This window comes from Canis aureus, chromosome 17 (assembly GCF_053574225.1).
Source record: "Canis aureus isolate CA01 chromosome 17, VMU_Caureus_v.1.0, whole genome shotgun sequence".
Classification (NCBI taxonomy): domain Eukaryota; kingdom Metazoa; phylum Chordata; class Mammalia; order Carnivora; family Canidae; genus Canis; species Canis aureus.
In genome coordinates this window covers 12,517,673-12,543,673 of record NC_135627.1, presented here as the reverse complement: position 1 = coordinate 12,543,673, position 26,001 = coordinate 12,517,673, and the positions used below count along the sequence as shown (strand labels likewise).

The following is a 26,001-nucleotide window of genomic DNA, read 5'->3' as shown; positions in this document are numbered from 1 at the left end:
GCCAGAGGCAGGACCAGCATGTGCAATGAGAGCTGTCACTTGACATGGTTTTCTTTGTGATGATGGAGGTCGCAAAGAGTATGTGCACACATGGCTGCAAATGCACTGTTGGGATCAATGACCACCTTGTCTCTGAGTATTCATCTCAAAAAAAAAAAAAAAAAAAAAGCAAGGAAGCTGATGAAGATGGAACTCTTGATAAGAGTTGAAGAGAAAAGCCAGAGGCAATAAGGTGTCTACACACAGCTGGCAATAACTGGTAGAATTCAGAGCCAGACCATGGTGCAACAGTACATCTATGCAAATCCTCTGGCAGATGCGATGCCTAGACCTTCCTCTTGAAATATGTATCATGGAAACATACACAGCAGCAGACAAAATGGTCTAATGATTCCCCATGTACCCATGGGTACATGTACCCATATATCCTTGCCTCAACAATTACCAACATTTGTCCATCCTGTTTCTACTCTTTCTTTTTTTCTCTAGTATTTTAAAGCACATTTCATATACCATATTATTTCACCCCCAGGCACTCCAATATCCTGCTCCTCCTAGGACTGTCAATAATAAATACCCAATATTCACTACCAGAAAATCAGCAATGTTATTTTTAATACAGATGTGGTACAGAATGTTTAATTACAGCAGGGCAGAGATTCTAGTTAAATAAAATTAAAAACCTTTATTTTCCCAAATATAAAATTACTAAATTAATGTCTCAAAAGAAAATATAACATGGTGAAAGTTTGAAAGTACACCACTATTCACCACAGGATTTATGATTTACCAATTACATACTCCACCACTTTGGCAAAAGGATGAAAATTTTAAAATAGTTTATAAACCTAACATAGCAAAGACTGTATACATCTCCATATTGCACTTTTTTATGTACAAGGATAAAACAGTAAAGTCAAGTATATTGCATATACTAAGAGCGGCACAAGTTTGTCACAATTGAACTTAATGCAGAAGCTGATGTGAAGAGTATTAAAAATGTAGAAATGTATGTACAGAATGAGAGACTGTATTAACAAACTATGTACATAACAATATACTGTACTACTTTTAAATTTTTAGCATAGTTTTGTTTATTAATAGAGGCCTTTGGTTCTAAACTGCTTGACTAGTTTTAAGCTCATGTAGTTTCTTAAGCTTTCATGTTTTTTAAATGCAAGTCTATGAGTATAAAAGCACTAAACCTCCTGGCTCACTGGTACAAAAATTACAATGGTCAGTTCCCTTAGGTCATCAAAAACTAGTCACAAAAATAGTTCTTGTATTCAACCTGAATGTGCCACAGGAAAAAAAAAATATTTTCAAGATTCTCCAGCTTAGCCTAGAGGTGGAGGATACTCCAGCCTCAATTTCAGTGCTACTGTCCCTGCTATGTACATTCCAGAACACTTGTTTTCTTGAGGCCATTTATTTTAATACTACTCTTGTAAGGAAGAATAAAACCTCACTCCAGCTTAAGAGAGTCCATCACACACCTCTGTTAAGACATAATGAAAACTTGGAATATTGCCAACAAGATTTAAAAAAATATGTGCACCCTCTCATGACTCCTCTAGAAAATCTGCTATGAAATAATAACAGTTCTTTATTTCCTTCTTCTCCCATCCACCTTCACTTCTCCTTGTGCTCGGTCTTTCCCAGGTCTTGCATGAGCCCAGTGATTAGCTTTGGAGATCATCCTGAGTTTGCAAATGACAAAGCGAGTCCCCACATGTGGCCTGTGAGGCAAAATCACACAACTGAGGACGAGCTGGTCATCCCGTGAACCATGGTGCTTGTTGGAGTCCCACTGATGGCATTGAAGATGTGAAGGGAATTCGGTAAAACGCTCGTCTTCTCCTCCAGCGGGCAAATCTTGAGGCACAGAAACACAACGTTACCCAAGTGTAATGCCCCTAGTGACATTTCTCAAAATGGTGTGTTTTATGTGACACAGGGTATCACCCAATGGTCACTGTTACCCGAAATGATGGCATGCATGCCCAGGGAGCTTGGCTTTGGCAGTTTGCAGGGGGATTGTGTCAGTTCATGTAGCAAATGACCTTTTTCAGATCAGGATTACAAGGAGGAAGTCAAGAACAACCAGTTTCGTTTCCCTTACAAATCAGTGAATGGAGCCTTCTAGACTCACTAGGTGATAAGGCGGTGAAGGCGGTCTTACACATACTTGGCAGGGACACGACCTAGCCTTGTCCCTTGGAAAAGTTTTTTTTAAAACTGAAAACTTAGCATACTGAATACTCTTCCGTTTCTCTACTGGCTCCTTTTCTCAGAGCCTTATGGATTTCCATCCTGGGAAGGAGATGGCCGCTGCCCCTCTGACCCTGGACAAGTCTCTTCACACTCAGTAATGCAGGGGAGAATTCTAGGGGCAAGCCTTGACCTACTGCTAGGTGGAAACTGAGAAGAAAATACACATTCAGAGGCTCCCCTGGAAAAGCTAAAAGCAAGTCTACTCCAGGTTACAACCTTTTCTTGCTTAAGGGTTCTAAAGTGTTTAATATTCACAGTTGTTGAGATAATGGAATGTTCAAGTTTAGAGCACAGCACTCTGCTCAAGGTCCAAATAACGTGGGAGTTTGTTTTATCATTATCAGTCCATAATTTTTTTCCTTTCATCTTTTCTTGTGCCAAATGCTGACACCCACTGATCAAACTCCCTGTTCTATAGGAATCTGCAAGCTCTGTAGAAAAGACCTTGAGTTTTCTCCAAAAACTTGCCCCCACGAGACCATCCCTTTCTGCTTAATTAGTCACCTATTTATTTCTTTCATCATTTCAATTTTTTCCTACTTTTCTCAGTATCCAGAAGAGGGTACCTCCCCTTTGCAAACACACTGTCCTCATGCCAACATCTGCAGTTGTTCAAACACAGTCCTAACACTATGTGTGGCAGTTTATCGAGGTTCAGAAAGATAAAATTAAAAAATGACATTACCATCCCATCTGATTGTGTTAGCATGGAGGAGGAAAAAAAGCAAACAAGTTAAAGTGTGGACATTTAAGTTAGTTTCCTGTGACAGACTTTCCTAACTAGGTCATCACATGATAGGTTAACTGACTGACACAAGTAGTCCTGGCTTCCGTTTGCAAGACTGAAAGACAATTAGGTAAGGAACAGATAAAAGTAGTTATGCGTGATGGAGGCGCTAACATTAACTATGAAGACTGGCCTCATGACTTGGAAGAAGTCACTGTGGTTGATACCGAATGGACTCCTAAGAAAGCAGTACTCTGGCAGCTGCTGACACTCACTCAGCTGCCTGGCCAGCTGTCCCCTCTGACTAATCCTAATGAAAGGAACTCCTGCAGGAAGGTGACAGTAGCAGTGTAACTGGGAAAGATGCCCGTAATGATGGGGAGTAGCCATGAAGAATCCACTGAGGCTCCCAAGTCAGTGGTAAATAGTCAAAATCTGAACAGCTGTTTTTTTTAAGTGACTAAAGACATTTAATGCAACAAAAAATTCCTTAAACTAGGCTGGTAAATTTTGGTCTTTCAAAGGATTGGGTTAATAAAAAAGTTTTTAGAAAAAATATGGGTATTTCTTTCTTATGTGAGTTTTGTTTTTGTTTTGAACTAGATTAGGGTGGGGAGGGACAGAGCTTCAAACCATGGTCATCTTTGAGAGTGACACAAGGGAGGTGGGTGGTGCTCTCCCCTGGTCATATTGGCTAGTAACAGGTGGGTGAGTTGGTAGCCATTCCCCAAGTAACCTGTATTCAGAAAGTAGCAGGATGTAGCATGCTATGTTATTCTTTAGATATTAAAATTCTAGAAGGTTTAGGCCATTACAGGGTGTATCTGAGAGCCCAATTAATGTGTGCCTACTAATAACAATGAGAATGCCAGCATGGCACCTACTTGTTCATGCATGATTTCAGAAAGCTCTTTTGCCATCTCCCTGTAGTTGGCCTTCATTTCTTCCTGGTACTCTAACTGGTCCTCTTTGATCAGCCGCTCGTTTACTGCTAAGGCTTGACCGCAAGCTTCCACAAATTGCCTAAAATGGTATGAGAGGGGGAAATAAAGAAAAGGGTGTTGAGGATAAAGAGTGAGCCCAATAGGTAGTATCTCTTTCTTGAATGAGCATAGAAATGACTGCTATTTGAAGAGAGAAAGACATTTCCAGTGTGTTTTACCTGAAAACTTCTTTAAGCAACTTCACTTTGTTGTCAGGGTATCTTTTTGTGTTTGTGTCATCTAAGAAAGCTCGGGCATATGCTAGTGGACCTGCGTTGACCTAGATAAAGAACAAAGATTTAAAATTATGTTCGAATAAAAATGACCATTATCATTGATTTGGTTTCAGTTGTCAGGTTCTAAAAATGTTGTTTGAGTTAGTTATGACCCCTACCCTCTAGGAACTGACAATCCAAAAGACGAAACCACAAATAAAGCCTTTTTTGTTACATGTCATTTGATTTTATCACTTCAGACATCATCAGGGCACTTGAGATGGTGGCACACTTTATGAAGGAATAAGCAAAGTTGGGAAAACTGACCCATCTTTTCAAGGTTTAACATCCAATAAGTAAAACACCAAAGATCAGAGCCCAAGTCTTCCCACTGTTATTTGTGCTACTCTATACTGAACTAAAGGTCCATCTGGTGAGTTCAGTGAAAAACTGAAGAATATAAATATAGTATATTGGCCAGTTTTTAAAAACCAACCATTTACCTCCTTGAACTGTATAGACAGGCATGAGCAAACTGACTTGCTACCTTCAAATGAAGTAACCATTTGAAATGTGCTGGAATGCCAAAGATTAGGGGCATTTAGCAACAAAGGAGTGAACCAGAACCCAGCATCTCTCAAAAGAGTTCTCTGTAGTTGGGTAAGTCAAGATACATGGGTATGTGTAGAGCAGGAAGGTTAGACCCACTGGATGGGAAGGAGAAAGCCCCACGCCTCTGAGACAGCGTGAGAAACAGCTTGGCCACAGTGGTGGGAAGTAGGCCCTTCAAGACAGGAACAACTAGCTAACCTTCTGTGACGACTGCAGGTGTCATCACACTGGTGTTTCATGGAGTGGTGTTGTATGTTAACGACTTGAACATGACCGAAATGACCAGTTATCCAAAATAACAGAATCTACTCAATAATTTTAAGGGCATGTAAAGAGAAAAGCTGACAAGACTTCATAAGGTCTAACATAATCAGATCTTGGAGTACAGCCACCCTGATGGCTCTGTCCTATATAAGAGCAACCCCACGGGATCCCTGGGTGGCGCAGCGGTTTAGTGCCTGCCTTTGGCCCAGGGCGTGATCCTGGAGACCCGGGATCGAATCCCACGTCGGGCTCCCGGTGCATGGAGCCTGCTTCTCCCTCTGCCTATGTCTCTGCCTCTCTCTCTCTCTCTCTCTCTCTCTCTCTCTCTCTCTGTGACTATCATAAATAAATATAAATTAAAAAAAAATAAGAGCAACCCCAGAGAGGCTCTTAATGAAAAAATTACAGAAATATAGAAATAAAATGGTAAAGTTCATTTCCTATGGCTGCAACTTTGTTATTATTACCTTGGTGGGCACACGTGTATAAAAATCTCCTTATCATGGAATGATGATCTTTGCTTTTTAAGATGACTGGTTATTTATAAAACTCTAAGGCCACTGTTAAATGGCAGGGCACATTTTGCCCTTTAGAAAGCTTGCTCTGTCCAGCCTCACCCTTTACTGGAGCCACACCCCTCTGCTGGTGTTCTGATAGAGGCTGGATGTTCCTAAGCTATGTTATTGAGTGGTTTTGTTTTTTAGCTACAGAAAATTGTGACCTCTGACCCCATTATGTAATCACTCATGTGCTGGAATATTTATCATATTCACTTGATAACTTATTTTGGTATTTAAGTCTTTCAGATCATGAGGGAAGAGGTTGAAACATGTTAAGTACTTTTGTGGTGAATAACATTTAGAAAACATTAGGCAACAAACCAGTATGGATTTGATAAAAAGGTGACAAGAACTGATTCTAGAAAATGAACCAAAAAACCCCTAAACACACATTACAGTCCACATGCAACTTTCATAAATGCACCCATTTTGAAAGAGAAAAGACTGGATATAAGGATAGGTGTATATGTATGTGTGTGCATGTAAAGCATATGCTAGAATTTTATATATATTCTTAAAATCAAAGTAAGAAGCATACTAATCACTAGAAGAAGGTGATTTAACATTTACCAATTTCCTAGGAAATCATATAAGATACTTAAAAATCAGGTATTTTGAAGTATAATATACAAACAAAAAGGTACATCTATCATGAGTGTATAGCTTGTTAAATTTTCACAACTGGACACATATGTGTAATCAGGACTTAGATCAAAGACGATCTTCTCCATAAATGGTGCACGTTGCTTAGATAGCTAAATGGAAAAAAATGTATCTTGTCCCTTATCTGTTATACATACAAAAATCAATTCTAGATGGATTGCAGCTCTATATAGGAATGCTAAATAAAGGAAGGAAACATAGACTGCTTTTGAGACAGATTTAAGAACCAAGTTCTTAGAGAGAACACAAAAATGCTACCAATTAAGGAAAGGAAATATTAATTTCTTTTAAGGAAATATTAATTTTCCAATAAGGAAAAATTAATTAATTGAGTTATACTAAAATGAAGAATTTCTATTAGTCAAAACATATCATTAAGAGAGTGAAACTTAGGGTACTTTTTCAGATATGATTTTTATAGAAACCAGAAAACAACAGTTTTGTAAGGAAACCTACAGCTATGTACACTTCTTTATATTTAGAAGAGTCTTGATGCTTCTGGTTAGGCCCCTAGAATTTCCCAAACTGAAAAAACAGGTTGGTGTGGAGAGCTGTCTCTCAGACAGCTCAGGGGACACCCTTACAAGTTGGGTCAGGTGGGGGACTTCATTCTACTGCCCCCCTCTGGTATCAGAGGAAACTGCATAGATACTAGAAGGTAACTGGGATCACCAGGTAAGATAGGAAGCTACACTTGACCTTGCTGGAATTGAAATTTACCAAGGTCCAGATGAGCCTTTGCACCTTTTGCCCTGGGGTTTGCTTTGCCCAGCACTTGGCTCACCTGAACGCTCACACTGCCTTGGAGTTTGAGCTGCAGTTTGATCATGTCCACTTCGGCTGAGGAGCACAGTTGCCGGAGCTCGGCCACCTTCTTACTCATCTCATCAATGGCCACTTCGATGGGGTTCAGGTCGGTGTGGTGCTGGTACATGACGGGGATCCGCTTTTTCACATAAGGGAAGCAGTGTATTGCTGTAGAGGAATGAATCCCAGAATTATTCTGCAGCTTGCACAATCTTTATTATTATTGAGGCAGAAGTACTTAGTATTTTCATTTTATAGATAAGGAACCCAAAGCTTGCCAAAGGCACATGCCAGTATTTTGTGGAACAGACTATTGCCTTCCTTTATCTCTGCATATGTTTAATGACAGGCTGTATCATATGAAGACAAGAGAGTTGGGTCCTTTTAACCTTTAGTGTGAGAAGTGTGTGTTTGAAGAAATTACTTTATCATTCCCTGCTCAATTTTTGTTTTTTTAAAGATTTTATTTATTTATTCATGAGAACATACAGAGAGGAGAGAGAGAGGTGGAGACAGGCAGAGGGAGAAGCAGGCTCCATGTAGGGAACCCAACGTGGGACTCGATCCTGGGTCTCCAGGATCATGCTCTGGGCTGAAGGTGGTGCTAAACCGCTGAGCCACCCAGGCTGCCCCCTGCTCAATTTTTTTAACCATAAATGCTTTACCTTCCTTGAAGTTGTGAGATTTGAAAGAGCTACTATAAGATGGCTTGGAAGATATAAAGAACAGTACACAGTTCTGAGATATCACAGAACAGATTTTAAGTCCTGAAAACTGTTCCGTAAACATATCCTTGAGAAGATTATTTCTCCATAGATCTTTGAATCACATGCTTGAGTTTGCACAAATCAGAGAAATTCATGAAAAATATCAAGTGAGAATATATTTCCAAGCAAAGTATTTTATGAACCAGAAATTCACAAACTGTTGAAATCACACTAATAATATATTTTGAAACATAAATGAATAAAAAACAGAAACAAAAATATTTATTTTTTCTTGTACTTTTTTCCTACAAAAAGCCAATCAGTATTGTTTTTCATTTATCACAACAAAATATCTGAACATATCAACACCAAAGAGTTAGTTTAAAAATGAATAGATTAATGGCTGGTTCTAATTTGGGTCTGTGTCACATTTCTAACTTGCTGCTTTACATGATATATGAGTATCTATAATATCTATTTAATATATATTTATGAATAGACATGAATAGGCTTAACAGCTTCTTTTATTTTTTAACAAAAAGTAAGATGGGAGTGTTATGTTTGGATCACTGCTATTTAATAAGTGGCTGGGGAGAGTTTACTTAGAAAGGACAAAATGAGAAAACAGGGCCAGCACCATGTAGTGCACAGTTCAGATGGGCCATCCAGGGTCCGGAAAAGTGAGAGGTGTTTAACCTGATGCAGCTTTGACTGTCATACCCCTACAGACTTATTCTAGACCCTAAATGTTTTCTTTTTTTTTTAATAAATTTATTTTTTATTGGTGTTCAATTTACCAACATACAGAATAACACCCAGTGCTCATCCCCTCAGGTGCCCCCCTCAGTGCCCTCACCCATTCACCCCCACCCCCTGCCCTCGTCCCCTTCCACCACCCCTAGTTCGTTTCTCAGAGTTAGGAGTCTTTATGTTCTGTCTCCTAAATGTTTTTTGTTTTGTTTTGTTTTGTTTTTAATCAATCTAAGGCCAAAGGTCTACTCTCCTATTTCTTTTATATTCCTTATGGATACAGTTTTTAAATTATAGCACTAGGATTGATAAATCTTCTTTGAATTTAACACTTCTTTGATAGTGTGACAAGAACCGGGCCTTGCTGTTTTCCAGACAGGGAACCAGAGGTGTACTTGGATGTGCACAGAAAGTGTTTTTTTTTTTTATATATAGATTTTATTTATTTGCGAGAGAAAGAGATAGAGCATGAATGGGGAGAAGCAGGCTCCTCACTGAGCAGGGAACCCAATACGGGGCTCCAATCCCAGGACCCTGGGATCATGACCCGAGCTGAAGGCAGATGCTTAGCCCACTGAGCCACCGAGACGCCCCCACAGAAAGTGCTTTATAGATAAGTGCCACTGCAGTGGATTTGTAAGTACTGTGGAAGTGTTTCATAAGGCTACTAGCCATTTCAAAACACACATGATTGGTATAATCACAGTATTTTTGAGTGCTATGTTGTAATAGCACCATTGTTTCAGAAAGAAAAACTAATTTCAAAGATGTTTGTGAAGTGTCCATGGGCTATATGGATTTCACTCAGCATAAAATTCCTGAGTGTTGTGATAGTACCTGGAGACTTAGAGGAGCAAAGGAGAGTATAATACAGAAAACTGAGAGCCGTGTCTGAGCCACCAGGTCCATGAGAGCTGGGACTCCCCCTGCCTTCCTTGTTGGCTCCAACTTTCCTCCTCTCCCTCAGAGTCACTCAGCTCCAGCCACGCCGGCCTGCTGGTCATCCCATGAATGTGGTGGGTACAAGCACCCACATCACTGGTCTTTGCCCTGACAGCAACTTCTCCCTCCAGACGTTTACATGGTCTACCCCCTCACCTTCTTCAAGTCTGGACTGAAGTGTCACCTCCCTCGGCTACCCCATTTAAACTGCAATCCTCCCCAGTCAATCTCACATTCCTGATTGTTGGAAGTGAATGTGTGTCCTAGACAAAAGCAAAAGGCACAGGTACATTTACCATTATGTTTATACCTTATTGTCTGTCTCCTCCTGCTAGAAGAGTTTAGACTAGACAGATCTTGATTTTGTTCTTATGCCAGGTTGGAACACTGCCAGTGCTCCATAAATTCTGAATTAATGAATGTGTTACCACCCAAATGGCTAAATGAAAGAGCAAAATGGCCTGGATGGTGGAGGATTAGATGACTGACTAAGCGAGCCATCATGTTACTAAAAAAAAAAAAAAATGGCCAGACCTTGTGTTGGGCAGCCCTTTCAGGAGGATGAGGAAGAGATGGCTGAGAGATATGGGTGCCTGCACAGTCTGGCAAGACTGAATAGAACATGAGGAGCAGGAGAATATTTCTTCCCTGAGTGGGAGTCTTGGCAGAATTTGGAAGATGCTGGAATAGCGATTGGAAGAATCTCCACAGCAGTTCTACAACAGGGGGAGGGAGGGGTCAAGTAGGGAGGCAGGCTCAGACATTTACAGCAAAGGGGCCTGCAGGGTGATCACTAGGTGTTCCATATGGCCCTACAACTGCAGTGAAGTGGCTGATCTATCCAGGGAAGTGAGCCTTTGCCGGGTTCAGAGGGCAGGGAGGCCCAGGGCTCCACCAGAGCCTGGACAGTCAAAGGTCTGGTCTGAAACAAAGCAATGGAAGAAGAACCTAAAGGCTTAATAACATAAGGGGAAACTCTCAAGTTCAAAGTCTTCAGAATATTCTGCTCTGTGTATCTTCAACTGAAGGTTGGTATAGAGCTTACGTGCTTTTAAAGATGTTATTTATTTATTTATAGAGACAGAGAGAGCATTCAAGCAAGTAGGGGGAGGGGCAGAGGGAGAAGGAGAAGGAGAATCCTAAGCAGACTCCCCGCTGAGTGTGGAGCCTGATGTGGGGTTCCATCTCACGACCCTGAGATCATGACCTGAGCTGAAATCAAGAGTTGGACACTCAACTCAACTGAATGAGCCACCCAGGCGCCCCTAGCTTATGTGTTTTTATTAGCATTTTTACAACCTGCTCTTGAAATCTTTATGCTGCTCAATACTATGCTTTCGATATTTTGAGATCTTTCAGGGTTAAAACTGTATTTTTTCTTTCCCCTTTGGCTCATCAGCAACCTCAAATGGCAAAGGGCTCAATGGTGGATAAGATCCAGCAAAGTAAATACATTCTTTCCCCTCTGGGGAATAATTTACAAAGTTCTTTAACACAAGGTGGGTAGTGTAATTCTCATATTACAGATGAGGAACCTAAGGCATAGGGAGAAAGTAAGTGACTTGCCCAAGATCACATAGTGAAGACTGACCCAGGTCTGCAGGACTCAGGCTCATGCTCTATTCTGCCCCCATGTTCTCATCCTCACAGCCGAGCCAATAACCTGCATGTCTACTTCACCTCTCTCTGCAGCGGGGATACTTTTTGTCTCCTCTGTTCTGGCAGGTAGGGAGCTTCGCTCATGTTAAGCTAATCAAAAATATTTTCCTGACAAAATGGTAAACTGTAACCCTGAAGGAAATCTGGCCAGAAAACACCCTATGGTAATAACTGTTTATGAATCAGTAATGCTACCTGAGCAGAATAATCCTAATAAAAAATCCTGACCCTAACTCATCAGTGAACTTGGTTTATTTAAAGCAGCAGTGCTTAAACTGAAGCAGCACCACAATCACCTGGGGGCTTGCTAAACACAGCTATCTGGGCCCCAGACCCAGAGTTTCTGATTCAGTAGGGCTGGGTAGGGCCTGAGAATCTGTGTTTCTCCTAAGTTCCCTGATGATGCTGATGCTGCAGGACCAGGAACAGTGTGATAAGCAGTGATTTAAAGTCATGACAGCTATAGAGATAAACACCATAAGCTAGCAAAATGACTCCACCTAGAAATGTAGTTATCTTGTCTAATAAGGAGAATTTGCTATTGTGTCCATTAGAAAAACAACTCACTTATATCTGGGGAGGGGCTACCATTTCAGGGACAAAATTGTGCTTTACACATTATCTTTACTCTAAAAGCAGGACTAGATGCTCTTTATGAATGTAGGCTTTTTTTTTTTTTTAACTTTTATCTCTGTTCCTTCCTAGGAAGGGTAAAAAAATTCTCTGTAATATACTATTCTAAGCTATTTTACAATGAGTCATAGTCTTTTTTTTTTTACTGAGATACAAATTCACCCATCAAAAGTGTCCAATTCAGCAGTGGGAGAGGAGCCTCATGTGAGATGTGGCATCTTAACGGTGTTCCTTCCACTGGTCATTACAGGGGTCCATATGATTGGCCATGCAGAACAGCCAGCAACATCAACCTCTAGACAAGCCATGCGTGCTTTCCTGGTTCAGCTTAACTATCACTCTTTGAAATACTGGATGTGGACATAACTGGCTTTCTAAGCAGATCTTCTCACTGATTTTTTTTTTTTTTTTAAAGTCAAGAAAGTTCTATTTTAGGTTATCCTAGTCAGGGTGCTGACCCTAATCCAAGAGCAAGTGGGTCAAGCTCCCCTAAAGAAAGTAAAAATGACTCCCAAGATGACTCTAAACTCTTAGGAACTGGGAAATGATGCAAAACACATTTCTGAGAATGGTTATTGATGGCTAAACTGTGTCAAAGATCTAATAAAACTTAGTCACAGGGGCGCCTGCATGGCTCAGTTGATTAAGCATCTGCCTTTGGCTCAGGTCATGATTCCAGGGTCCTGGGATTGAGCCCCATGTTGGGCTCCCTACTCAGTGGGGAGTCTGCTTCTCCCTCACCCTCTGCTGTTCCCCCTATTTGTGCTCTCTCATTCTCTGTTAAATAAATAAATAAAACCTTAAAAAAACAAACAAACATAGTCAGCCAAATGGATACCCTCTGAATGCAGTGAGCTTCCCGGTAGTGGAGATATTCAAGCTGAGGTTGTCCAGCCAACCTCTCAGAGATGAGGTGGAAGGGCTCCAGTCTCATATCCCATTTATTCACTCAGCCTAAAATCTCAGAGCAGGTTCATGCTGGGACCTATGTGATAAAGATATGGAAGGGGTCCCTTCCTGTGAGGGGGCCATAGAACTGTGTGCAGGGGCTCTTAGGGCCCTGGGCCTAGTTAGAGAGGAGTAAGTCCACATGGTTTCAGACAGTATGTAAATCACTTGAAATTGTGTGCAAAAGCACTCTGAGGAGGTAAGGGCCCACTGCTTTCATCAGATTCTAAAAAGGGCCAGTGACTTGACTTTGGATATGAACTTCTGGTCTAGTAGTAGAAGGAAATGCTAACAGATCAGTAGAAAAAGGTCAGAAGTATTCCAAAGTAAGCATAAGATAAATTTAAACTGAAACGGATCTGTGAGGAAAGTTAACTAAGCTCGAAGGGCCCTTATTCTTCAAGATTCCAGATTCTTCTGGAGAACTCTTTATCTCAGTGTCCAGGCTAATGTCTGCATGTAACTCTTCAAGGAAGAGGCCGGAGAGACAGTACCTGTCAGTATGGTGCGCCGTTTGCACTGCTCCTCAACCCCGCCCTGTCTCTTCCCCGTCTGAGTGAAGGGCATCTCAAACATGAAGCGGCGAATGTTATGAGATCGCTCAAACTCCGTCTTCCTTTCTTGCAATTCTTTCTCATCGAAGAATGGGATCACATGAGTCACCTGGATGTATGCATACTTAGAATCCAGATCCTTCGGGTTGACCTTTAAATGAATAAAAAAATGGAGATTGGTGCAATGCTATTTGAAGGACTCTTTCCAAGCACCCCTAAGCTTATCTCTCCACTTTTTATTAATAAAAGATTTGGAGCAGCGCCTGGGTGGCTCAGTTGATTAAGCATCTGACTCTTGATTTGGGCTCAGTCATGATCTTCTGAGATTGAACCAAGCACGACCACCCCTTGGTCTCCGCATTACTCAGCAGGGAGTCTGCTTGTCCCTCCCCTCTGCTCCTCTCCACACTCATGACATGTGTGCATGTGCCCTCTCTCTCTCAAATAAATTTTTAAAATAAATAATGATTTGGAAAAATTTAGAAAAGTTGAAATAGTACAACACCCTTATACCCACTGCTGAGAACAATTGCTAATGCTTTGTTTCAAATACACACACTCATATACACGTGTGCATGCATACTTACACATAGACATTTTTTTTTTAGCTGAACCATTTCAAAGGAAATTATATCAATCATGCCACTTCAGCCAGGATCTCCTAAACATGAGGACATTCTCCTCCAAGACCATAATATATTCTACTTAATAAAATTAATTTAATTCATAATATTACTCAGTACCCAGTCCATTAAAGTTTCTAAATGTAGCTATTTGTGTTTGAACCAGAACCTAATCAATGATCATATTTAATCTAGAATTCTCCATGTTTTTTTCATGACTTTGAATTTTTTTAAGACATTACAGTATTTTTCTTGCTGAATGACTCCCTATGTGGATTTTTCTGCTGGGTTCCCGAACTATATTTTTACATTTTTGGCTTAGAGAAAAAAATGTTTATTTTAGTAACAATGTTTAACACCTAGAACCTCAAGTTGTAATTAATCTGTAGACAGATTAGATGTAAACAGATGTGGATGAATTAATTTAATACAGGTACAGACTAATCTAAGACTCATCTAACCGTAAGTTTAGCTCCTGATGAACTCAGCACACAAATGCTTTTACAATTGCATCGCTACAATTAGCGGTGCTCTAACATCTGTGACCTGCCAAAACATGAAACGTAGGCATTTCCCATACAAGCACAACAGCTAATTTATTAGGGAGACAAATCAATTTTACACATATGAATCCTATTTAAGCTTGGCGGGCAATAAAAGAAGGTCTGACAAATGACTACACAGAATTTGGAGACAATTCTGGAGTTGGGGCCAGCAAATGAATGAGGCCAAGAAGGTTTTGTCAGTCTCAAGTTATCAGGCATCACTGTCCTCTCTACAAGGATGTGTGTGAAGAAAAATGAAAAATAGATGCAAACATGCCTAAAACTTTGGAATTTAAGAAAGCACAACAATTCACGAGTTATTACTTCTATTAGAAACAGCCATGTGGCCAATCACTGTTAACTGTACTCAAACCTATGAAATATAACTCTCCTTAGTGGAAACAATTTAAAAGCAGTGCAAATACACATGCTTGCCTATCTTCTCAGTGGTATTTCCCTAGTCTTTCATTTCCAAAGTTGTATGTACATATCAGCAGAAGGAGCAGAGGACCAGTATTTGGGGGAAGAAAAATGCACGAGAGCCCAGAGAAGAGGTTATAAGGTTAAAGCCACAAGTTGACCCAGAAAAAGGTTACAGTTTGAGAGAAGGCAAATCAGACGTGATTTGATCTAAGAAAAAAGTAGGTCTTCATAAGGTTGTATTGAGGTTTCTGCTTAAAAACAGACCAACAATGCATGTTTGTCCCCTTTCCTTTGTGCAACTCTGTTAAGATTCAGTGCAGAATTAACCTGTGAACACCAAGCAAAGAGGAGAGAAGACAGCAGTGAGTGAGAACGTTTACTGAATTTCTGAAAGGTGCTTCCATGGAGGTGTGCTACCCAACTTCGCAGAAAGATGGTTTTCCCATGCAGGTGAAAAGAAAGTTCTGAGGAAAACAGCACTTAGTGTTGATAGAAGTTCTAGTCTCAGTCCCCACAGAGAGGGGTAGCCAGTGAGTCAGAGCACCTCTTAGAAGCCTGTTACTGCAGACAGAATGTCTGCAACCCCTGGCCCCCAACTTAATCTCCAATGTGATGGTTTGAGAGGCAGGAGGTGACTAGGTCATGAGGGTGGAGCCCCCATGAATGGGTTCATGCCCTTATTATAGGGGCCCCACAGAGCTCCCTCACCTGTTCCACCATGTTAGGACACTGTGAGGAGACGGTGGTCTGTGAATCAGGAAGAAGGACCTCACCAGGCACAGCATCTATTGGTGCCTTATCTTGGACTTCCCAACTGCCACACTGAAAGGTTTCTGTCGTGTGGAAGCTGCACTGTGTAGGGTGTCTGTAACAGCAGTCTGAATGGTCTCATGTCCACAGAGGACTGGCAATAGGGTTAGGGTGACCGGGAGAGGTGGAAGCTGGAAACCAGGGCAAGTGGCCAAAGTCTATTTGGGGTGGTAAAACTCCAGGTTCCTATTCCCTGCCTCGTAAGAGAGAAGAGGTTGCTTCTTGGAGAAACTGGTCTGGAAAATGCATAAGTGGGTTTACCAGTCTCAGCAGAAAGCAGGGGCAAGGTACAGAGCAGAACACAGGGTAAGCAGGTTGAAGCTTGCAGGTCGAATGTGGGACCTTTAACCTTTGCTCATGTCCTGCATCCAGAACCCAGAGTTACCTGCTTCCTTGTCCTCTCTCTACCACTTGGGCAGAAAACTGGAAGACTCTTCCCTGAAGAACAAAAGGACCTCAGGGAAACAGATTTCTGAGTCTAGGTACTCCAAAGCAGGGCTCAGGATGCAAAATGAACTAAGGATTCTCCAAAACAGTGAACTTGGAAGGACCGGAGAGTTTATCATTGCTGGAAATTGAGCAGGTTTTAGTTTGCTTAATATTGAATATTTTTGTTTGCTTAATATTTAATATTTACTTATTTACATTATTTTTTATTTTTTAAAAAAGATTTACTTATTAATTTTAGAGAGAGAGTATGTGTGTGCGGGCGTGAGCAGGGGGAGAAAATCTTCAAGCCGATTTCCTGTTGCGCACCAAGCCTCACATGGGGCTCAATCCCACGACCCATGAGATCATGACCTGAATCGAAACCGAGAGTCAGATACCTAAGCTCCTGAGCTACCCAGGCGCTCCAATTTTTATTATTTTTAAATTGAAGTATAACTGACAAGATTATATTCATATCAGGTGTACAACATAGTGATTCAGCATCTCTATACATTATGCTGTGCTCACCATCTGCACTATACGACACCATCTGTACCATACAACACTATTATAGTATCACTGACTGTATTCCTTATGCTGTGCCTCTTAACTGGAAGCCTGCATCTCCTCTTCCCCTACAGCCATTTTGTCCATCCCTCCCCCACCTTCCCTTCTGGCAAACATCAGTTTGTTCTCTGTATTTATGGGTATGATTCTGCTTTTTGTTTTTTATTTATTTGTTTGGCTTTTTAGAGAGCAGGGGGATATTTTTAATGCAAAAAACCAGGAGCTCTATCTCAGCTTGAATTTCAGGAAGCAAAGGGATACCCAACTTCCTGGAGATATCCAGAGAACAGTGGGACACATAAATATACAGGAGACACATGTAGTTTCAGAAAAGGTCTTCATGAGAGCAATACAGCAGAGGGCAGCCTCTCTAAATATAAAGTAGGTCTCATTCCCACAAATGTGCTGGCCAGTTAAGCTCTTTCCTTGGCCTGTCCGTCTGCCTATCTGTTCATCATCCTACTGAAAATGGTATATCTTCTCAGATGCTATTTTGTAAAAGAATATCTTCTTAAAATTATGAAATCTTTACTTAATGTAGAACATCAGAAAGCAGAGAAAGGTGTCAAGAAGAAAAAAATACCATTCAAGGCCAATCATTCTTAATTTTTCCTGTTTTGTCCCCCATACACATTTATGAATATATATGACCAATCATACATAAGCAATCAGTACAGTATTATATTGCTACAAAATATTTCCAAACATGGTCATACCTTGCCAGAATCCTGTATCATTTTGACATTTTCAGAACCGAATTTATCAGAGTAGAGTTTAAGGAGTCTCTGGGAAATTTCTGACAGAGGCGTGAGTTTGGGTTCTTTGTAAATATACTCTTTTCCATCTTCATCTTCAAAGAATCCCTGTGACATAAAGCACAATTAGAGCTATTCCCAACCATAAACCCCAGGTTTACCACCCAGAAAGGATTCTCATGTTATAAGGGTTAAAAAAAAAAAAAGGCAGGGAGAGGGGAGGATGATTCTAAAATAAAATCCTACTTAAACAGGCTTTCCAAAGAGGAAGGAAAATGATAATAATGTGAAGTTGGAGTATAAAGATAAAGGAAAACACACAAAACTGCAAACTCATTCAAGAATGCTGTCATTAAGTATTGAGTGAAATGGAGGATCAGGAACTCAAGACTGTTCTCTTGGGATCTAATGATGGGATTCAAGCCTGTTTCACATTCCCAAGGAGCAGAGCTCAGTAAGAAATGATTCAGCAGCCTGCTCCAGGCAGGCCTCAGAAATGCACACACACTCCCCTTCACTGGCCGCCCCCATTTATATAGGACTTCAGGACATAAACAGAAAAACATTCCAGTCCAGAGCAGATTTGGCACAAGTTATCGTGTAAGTTCTATTTTACTTTACTTATGAGAAAAATATGAAAGCGCTGGAGCATATCAGAAAATATTTTCACTATCACCAGTTAGCATGTGATTTAGCACTAATCGTGTCTGTCCAAGGCTTAGGATTGCATGGGAAGTGAAAAAGGTTGAAAATTTTAAAGTTCAGATTGGGGTTAATATTTGAAATAAATTTTAAAAAAAGTTTCTGATCTTAAATAAAAGAGAAAATGGTGCAAAAAAAAAAAAACCACAATATATTAAAAAAAATGCAGGCTAACATGAGACAAATAACACCCACATCAAACTAGGGAGTTTAGATGCAGTAATTTCACTACATTACTTGCTTTTTACGCATTTACTATAATTACCTCCACATCTGTTTCACTGTCTGTAAACTGGTATTGCTATAAAGTTATAAAAGACAATAACAGGATAAATTGAAGGTTATATAATGCTCATAGAAAACCACACACCCTAAATAAATGGATTATAATTTAATATCATTTAATTATGTTAGAGACTTGGAGGTTAAACTTCAGTTAAATTTAAATGAACCCTGTTCTACAGGGTTTTCTGAACTATGACAATGGTAAATATACTTGTGGAGATATTATACTACAAAAGAGAGAGATGCACAGGGAACAAAGGAAACCAGAACATCTTAATTTTGGTTTTAAAACATGCAGTATAGATGTGTAAGGAAAACAGGTGATTTATTTCTGTAAATGAAATAAAATGTTAATTTTTTTTTTTTTTGGAGTTTGCAATGACTGGACAGATATACATACAGACTGGAAAAGGAACTTGCAAACCACACTGAGGTACCAAAGGTGGTGCTAAAAATGTCTTATGGAGGGAGAACTTACCGCTGCCTTAAGAAAGTAATAAAGAAAAGACAGGAAGAAAGAAAAAAAGCAGAAAGTTTACTGCAGAGGAAGGTAAGAATCATACTAAATATGACAAATTCATCAAATTAGCATTTAAGAAAATAGAAAATTTACAAAATACAACTTTATAGAATAAAAACAAAAACAAAAAACAAAAAATGAGGGCTTAGATTGGCCTACAGAACAGAGAGGAGGCTCACCTGTCCGAAGAAGGCCACTCGGAAGTATGTCCCCAAGAGCCTGCGGCCCGAGTGCATGACCTCGGTCACTTTGCTGTAGGCCCGGTGAAGGGTGTCATACAGATGGGCTAACCTCTGGAAAGCAGAACAAACCCCGTTTCTTCCCATTTGCAACTAGTAGAATCCATTTAAAAACAATTAAGTGAAATCATAGGTAAAAAATTTCTTAGACTTGAGTAAAAGAAACAAAAATGGAAAAAAAAATCAAGAATGTCTTGACTGCACAACTGGTAGTGACCATTTTTCAGTTATAATCTATTTCTACCAAATGAGCCATCTTGCATACCGAGGACCCATCAAATCTCCACATTGCCATAAGCAACTTCTGTGTTCAAGCTAACACGAAATGTCGGAGATGGTAAAGTCCTACGATGACGTTTTTAAGTCTTTGCTTTTCCTACTCTGTTTGATAAGCTTCTTTTAGAAGCTGGACAAGCTCCCCAGCCCAGGAAGGATGGCAGGGCAAATAGCTTCCCACGCAGGTGGACCAAGGAAGAGCTCTAAGGAAGAAGGTACCCAGCAATTATAAAACTCTGTCCTTAGTAACCTTTCAAAAGTGGAGTGCCAAAATTACCAAACCTTGTTTTTCTAGATTTGGGTTCTATATGGAAGTGGGGCCCATGTGGGCCATGTATAATGGCTTCGAGGATCGTGACCTCCAGCATCACGTGGAGGGTCAGAGACCACAGGTCATCTCTGACCGTGGCCTGCTTGTTTTCTTTGTATGTAAGGTTTGGGTGTATGTGTCACCCCACTGTCCTCTCAAACAGGAAAAAAACAAACCACTCTGATTACCTCAAAATCTCTCCGTTTCTCGTAAATGGGGATGATGAGTTTATAGATGTCAGCGATTAGCTCATAGCGTTCAGCCTTCCAAAGTCCATCTGCACATTGTTCTAGAAGCTCCATGAGTACATCCTGATCAAAAAAGAAGGCCAGCGGCCAGAAAAGAGTTTCAGGAAACATGACACTGTAATTCTTTGCAGAATGCTTAACCAGTTCCTAGTAAGAAGATTCCAAACTACATTATTTCTAAACACTAATTTCCATTCTACACTATTTCTAAACATTATTTACTTAGTAATAAATAGCTCATCACTATGCTGTTTTTTTAATGAGCCATTTTTTAACCATTTACAAGCAGAAATGAACGGTCACATTGTATGACTGTGTAATAGTTACATACCACGGGAAAAAACTGACACTGATAGCTTCACACGGGCTCTCAATTTGTGTTTAGTTTTCTTTTTATAAATTAGATTTTTTTTTTCCTGGGGCACTTGAGTGTCTTAGTTGGTTGAGCATCTTGATTTTGGCTTGGACCATGATCTCAGGGTCGTGGGATCAAGCCCTCTGTCAGGCTCTGCGCTTGGTGGGGATCTGCTTGAGATTCTTTCTCTCTCCCTCTCCCTCTGCCCCTCCTCCCTGCTTTCTCTCTAAAGGAAATAAAAGAAATCTTAAAAAAAATTTTTTTTTTCCTTTCTAGGAAACAATAACAATGCTGAGACATGAAGTTACTAAGTGTGACTTCAACCCAAGTTAACCATCTCAGAGCAATTTAGTGTTGGCACGTGGTAGGCATAACGCCTGCCTCACCAACAACCTCTCCCCCTTTCCTTGGAAGCTTCTACCTACTGATCTAATCAGCATGACTCTATTTCCTGGCCAGTCATGGTTTCATCATCCATGGACATGTGACCTAAATGGGCCAATTAGGATAACTTTTAGGACCTTGTACTGCAAAGCTGGCACCAAACTGTTCTCCCCGGCCCAGACATGACAGGCAGCCAAGAGCCTGACTGGGGCTGACATCTATCTCATGGCCAGCGAGGGGTCCATATGGCTTAGTAACAGAATGGAGAGCTCCCCCTCCCTCCCAAAGCGACTGTATCATGGATAACTCTGTTAAACACTCATATTGATTGCTCTCAATCTTTCTGGAATTTTCTAATGGAAGCCAATTTACTCAACTTTTATTGTTTAAGCCCATCTGAGTGGGGTTTCATTAAATGCCGTTGAGTAAATTTTCATGTGCTTCTTTGTCATCTGTATAGCTTTGGTGAAGTGTCTATTCAAATCTTTGGCCATTTTTCTAGTGGGTTGTTTACTGAGTTTTGAGAATTTTTCACATATTTTGCATAAAAGTCCTTTACCAGACATGTGGTTTATAATTTTCTCCCAATCTGTGGTTTATGTCTGGATTTTCTTAACAGTGTCATTTGAAGAGAATTTTAAAATTCTGATGAAGTTTATTTATTTTTTTCTGATGAAGTTTAATTTATCAAGTTTTTATTTCCTAGATTGTACTTTACATATTGAAAAAAATCTTTAACACAAGTCCACAAATATTTTCTCCTTATGTTTTCTTCCAGAAGTTTTATAGTTTTACATTTAAGTCTATGATCTATGGAGTAATTTCTGAATATAGTGTAAAGTATGGGTTAATTTTTTTACATGAATGTCTAATTGTTCCAACACCAACTGATGAAGACTATAATTTCTCCACTGAACTGCCTTTGAATTCTTGTCAAAAATCAATTGAACCTGTAATCAATCATAGGAAACAAAGTGAAGATTGCTGGAGGCGATGGGGGTGAGGGGATGCAGTAACTGGATGATGGACATGAAGGAGGGCACATGATATAACGAGTACTGGTTGTACTCATTACAGTATATGTTAACTAACTGAATTTAATTTAAAAAAAAAGAAAAGAAAAAAACAAGAAGAATTTTATAAAATGATCTTCTCTAGGTATCAAATATACTACGTGCTCTACTCAAGCAAAGAAAATATATTACCTGAATGACAAAAAAGTCATTTGAACCATATGTGTGTGGCTTCTCTATTTTGTTCCATTGATAGAGGATTACCACCCCAACTTTATAGAATGGTGTCTCCAGAGTGACACTAATGATATTTTGAGCCACACAACAATTTGTTCTGGGGTCTTTCCTGTGCACTACAGAATGTTTACCAACATCCTTAGCCTCTACCTACTAGATGACAGTAGCAATACCTTCTCCCTCCCCCTTCCTCCAAATTGTGACACTAAAAAAAATTTCCAGATATTACCAAAAGTTCCCTGGAAGATGGGGGCAAAATCATCCCAACTGAGAACCAATGCTTTACAATAACCTTAAAAGTCAGATAGTGTGACTCTTTAAACTTTTTCAAAACTGTTTTGGCTAGTCTAGTTTTTTTGCTTTTCCATATAAATTTTAAAATCCATTTTGTCAATTGCTACCAAAACCCCAGATGGGAGTTTGATCAGAACTGCTTCTGCATCTGTAAATCAGTTTAGGGAGAATTGATATTTTAACAATATTGAGTCTTCCACAAAGACTTTAGGTCTTTGATTTTTTTCATCAGTGTTTTGTAATTTTTAGCATAGAAACCCATGCAGATTTATATCTAAGTTTTTGTGAGGTTTTTGATGTTATTGTAAATAGTACTGTTTTTTAATCTTGATGATTTTTCTCCAAGGAAAGTACTTTATTGAATAATATTTAAAGTCTACCAGCATACCTGTTTGTAAGAATTATATAAAACAATCATTAATATGGTGAAACCACAGTACAAGAATCTCTAAATGTGAAAAACGTTGATTGACTTTTGTATATCAGTTTTTATATCCTGTGATCTTGCTAAACTTTGTAAATTCTTTGGGATTTTCTCTGTCATAAAGACAACTATATCATGGGAGTATAGGCAGTTTTCTTTCTTTCTTTCTTTCTTTCTTTCTTTCTTTCTTTCTTTTCTTTTTTTTTTTTTTTTTGCCTATTGTACTGGTTAGAACCTCCAGCAGAACATTGAATAGAAGTGTGAAAGCAGGTATTCTTGTTTTTTTTCCAGTTTTAGGGAAAATCACTTAGCCTTTCACCACTAAGTATAATGTTAGCTGCAGGTTTTTTGTAGATAATCTTTTTTGGGTTGAGGAAGTTCCTTTCTCTTCCTAGTTTTTTTGTTTTAAAACCACGAGTGGATGTTCATCTTTCTCAAATGATTTTTCTGCATCTGTTGAAATGATCATATAGGTTTTTAAATTTATTCTGTTAATACAGTGAATTACATTAATTGGTTTTCCAATGTTGAACCAATAGTGCATTCCCAGGGTAAACCCCACATGGTCATGATTTATTTTTCTTTTATATTTTACTAGATTAGATCTGCAAATTTATCTTTAAATGCCACTTGTCTTTAAACATATTTGTATCCTCTATCACAGCTTATTTTTTAAAAAAGATTTTGTTTATTTATTTGAGAGACAGAGTGAGTAAGAGAACACATGAGCAGGGGCAGAAGGAGAGAGAGACAGACTTCCTGCTGAGCAGGGAGCCTGAAGTGAGGCTTCATCTCAGGATTCTGGGATCGTGACCCAAGCCAAAGACAGATGCCCAATTGACTCAGTCACCCAGGTGCTCCTCTCTATCATATTTTAAATGAAGGGCAGGACCTATGGTTTTTCATTCCTAATCTACTGTTTCACTACAGGCCTAATGTGTACAGTTTATATATCCTAAGAAAATAAACATTTTTTTAAAGTAGGCTTCACACCCTGTGTGGAGCCCAACTGTGGGGCCTGAACCCATGACCCTGAGATCAACACACGAGCTCAGATCAAAAGTCAGATGCTAAACCAACTGAGCCACCCAGGCGCCCCAAAGATAAACATTTCTAAAGCAGTTGTGAATCAAATTTATCAGAAAATACTGTCTGACTTTAAAAACCATCTTTAAAGCAAGACATTTAACTCTTATGTCATGTTTACAATATACAAATCATAAAACCATCATCAGTGTGACTAAACTGAGCCAATGCTTGTAAAGAAGATACCAATTGTCTCATACTTTTATTGCACATCTTTTAAGTGCAAACACTAAACTTTACATAGTAACTACTATAACAGCTATAGACAAAGAAAAAATCAGAAAAGGTTCTAATACCATCTCTTCTCTTGAGTATTTGTATTATAAAAATGTACATCTTAGTTTTGTCTCAAATCTTTTCCAATGATAGAATCTCCCCAGGCTAAGCATGACAAATGTTTATGATTACTCTCACACTCTTCTGATTATAAAAAGCTAGAAAAAAGCATACAAATAAAACTTGTATAACATCAGTATCAATATACTTACCTTTCTATATTAGTAAAACTGGGGATATAATAAAGGTCTAACCTTAATTTGGTGGTTGTGAGGATCAAATAAAATTTTACCCATCAAAGTGCTCTGAAAACTATAAATGCTGTGTGGTTAAATTTGCAGGCTAGTTAAACAGATTGCTCTTCTTTCAATTATCACTTTCTACTTTGTAGTTGATTGTTTAAAAATGGTATCTTATTATCAATGGACTACATAATATCCCACAGTGCCATACACATATTTGGTAGTGAGGACTTGGAGGAATGAATTAGTCTTCATTTTTCTTAGTAATGTAACTATTACTCATACATACCCTTTGCTGTTGGGAAGTAAGTTAACAGTCCTTTTATCAAAGCCTTGCATTTCTTGCACACCTTAGGTCAAAGTCGTTGCTACTAGGTAGTTTTTGAGCATCTTCATTCTCAGTGGTGCTGAGGGACTACTGGTAGAGGTGGAAGGATTTTGGAAGCCTCAATTCCTCATCAGGGATGAGAATATCGTACGCCCAAAGTGTTCTTCCAATAATGCAAGTCAAATGGAACTTTACTTATTTAAAAACTAGGTTTAACTTACAGACTACTCATTTGGGCGCTTTTCTCAATACTGGGCTTTGTTCAAAGAGAAATGTAAACTTTCTGTAAGAAACTACAATTGGTTCCATCAGTATGGGATAATCCACGCTATGCATGTGAATACACAATGATGATATTCTGTTTGTGGATGGGACCAAAGAGACCTACAGATTCTTAATTCCATGTTCTAGCAGTCATAACACAATAAGCATCTGGAGTCGTTTTGATGTCATCTTACAGAAAATTGAAATTCTTCTCAAAGAATTATAAAAGTTATAACTGGGCACAGTTACTACCACATTGTTAACTTGATTCTTTCCTTTATTCATTTACATGTTTTACCAAGCATCTACTATATGCAAGGCACTGTGCTTGATACTGGGGTTATAAAGCAAATTTATATAAATAAAATGAAATTTCTATAATTTATAAAAATGGTTCTATAGATTTTCCTATGAATGTGGGAGGTATATTTTGGATGGTTTATTAGGGTATGCACATAAGTGAAATTTGCTTTGAGGAGGGGCCTTCAAAGACACACAGAGGTTATCCTTCAGAGCAGCTAGGACTGATGTACTAGAGACTCATGACCACCAAATGGAAGATGTGAAATACACGTTAAGATACCATGGATAAGGAAAACAGTAATTTCAAATACGTGCCCAAACTTCAAGTCACAAAGGTAGACACTCTGAATTGAGAGCAGGAGGGTTTTTTTGTTTTTGTTTTTAAACAGTAGTCAGTGTGTCTCTGGGTGACTATTGGGGAGGCCAATCATCAGTGAATGAAGCACTTCTCGGTCTCAAGGAGTCCAGTACGAAGACTGATCCATAAAGAGATTATAAAAAATGCTAGCAGGTGCTGATAAAGAAACATGCAGGCAATCAGTGATGCAGACAGGAATGGCCTCCATCCAGTGATGTGGGAGAGGAGAGACACAGGAAGTTCCAGAAAGTGGTGACTGAGTCTTAAAAATGATCAGGAGTTAGTAAGGTGAAGGTGAAAGGTGCCAGTAGGAAGGAAGAGAGGGGAGACCTTCCAGGGAAGGGAACACGATGGGCAAAAGACATGGGAGTGAGGGCAGCACAACGGGGGAGGAATTTACAAGTAGT

The 26,001-nt window shown here is 39.4% G+C and overlaps 1 protein-coding gene and 1 long non-coding RNA gene across 32 annotated transcripts in view; one reads left to right on the top strand and one right to left on the bottom strand.

Annotated features, from left to right (window-relative positions):
- Positions 1-595: 595 nt before the first annotated feature.
- The window catches only part of DOCK9 (dedicator of cytokinesis 9), a 279,512-nt gene continuing 254,106 nt past the window's right edge, over positions 596-26,001 (bottom strand). For 21 of the 31 annotated variants that reach the window (XM_077855103.1, XM_077855109.1, XM_077855120.1 and 18 more), the window contains 9 exons: positions 19,971-20,093; positions 19,137-19,250; positions 18,418-18,453; positions 17,412-17,558; positions 13,239-13,449; positions 7,083-7,273; positions 4,164-4,264; positions 3,886-4,024; positions 596-1,875 (listed from right to left, as the gene is read on the bottom strand). In XM_077855103.1, the coding sequence (XP_077711229.1) occupies positions 1,753-1,875; positions 3,886-4,024; positions 4,164-4,264; positions 7,083-7,273; positions 13,239-13,449; positions 17,412-17,558; positions 18,418-18,453; positions 19,137-19,250; positions 19,971-20,093 (1,185 nt within the window). In that variant the 3' untranslated portion in view covers positions 596-1,752. The remainder of the gene's footprint in view (positions 1,876-3,885; positions 4,025-4,163; positions 4,265-7,082; positions 7,274-13,238; positions 13,450-17,411; positions 17,559-18,417; positions 18,454-19,136; positions 19,251-19,970; positions 20,094-26,001) is intronic. The other 10 variants (XM_077855124.1, XM_077855131.1, XM_077855104.1 and 7 more) reach the window with 1 other exon arrangement.
- On the top strand, positions 17,399-21,159 carry LOC144287791 (uncharacterized). Its single transcript, XR_013355546.1, has 3 exons — positions 17,399-18,050; positions 18,810-18,987; positions 20,662-21,159. It is a non-coding gene; the product is annotated as an uncharacterized LOC144287791 (long non-coding RNA).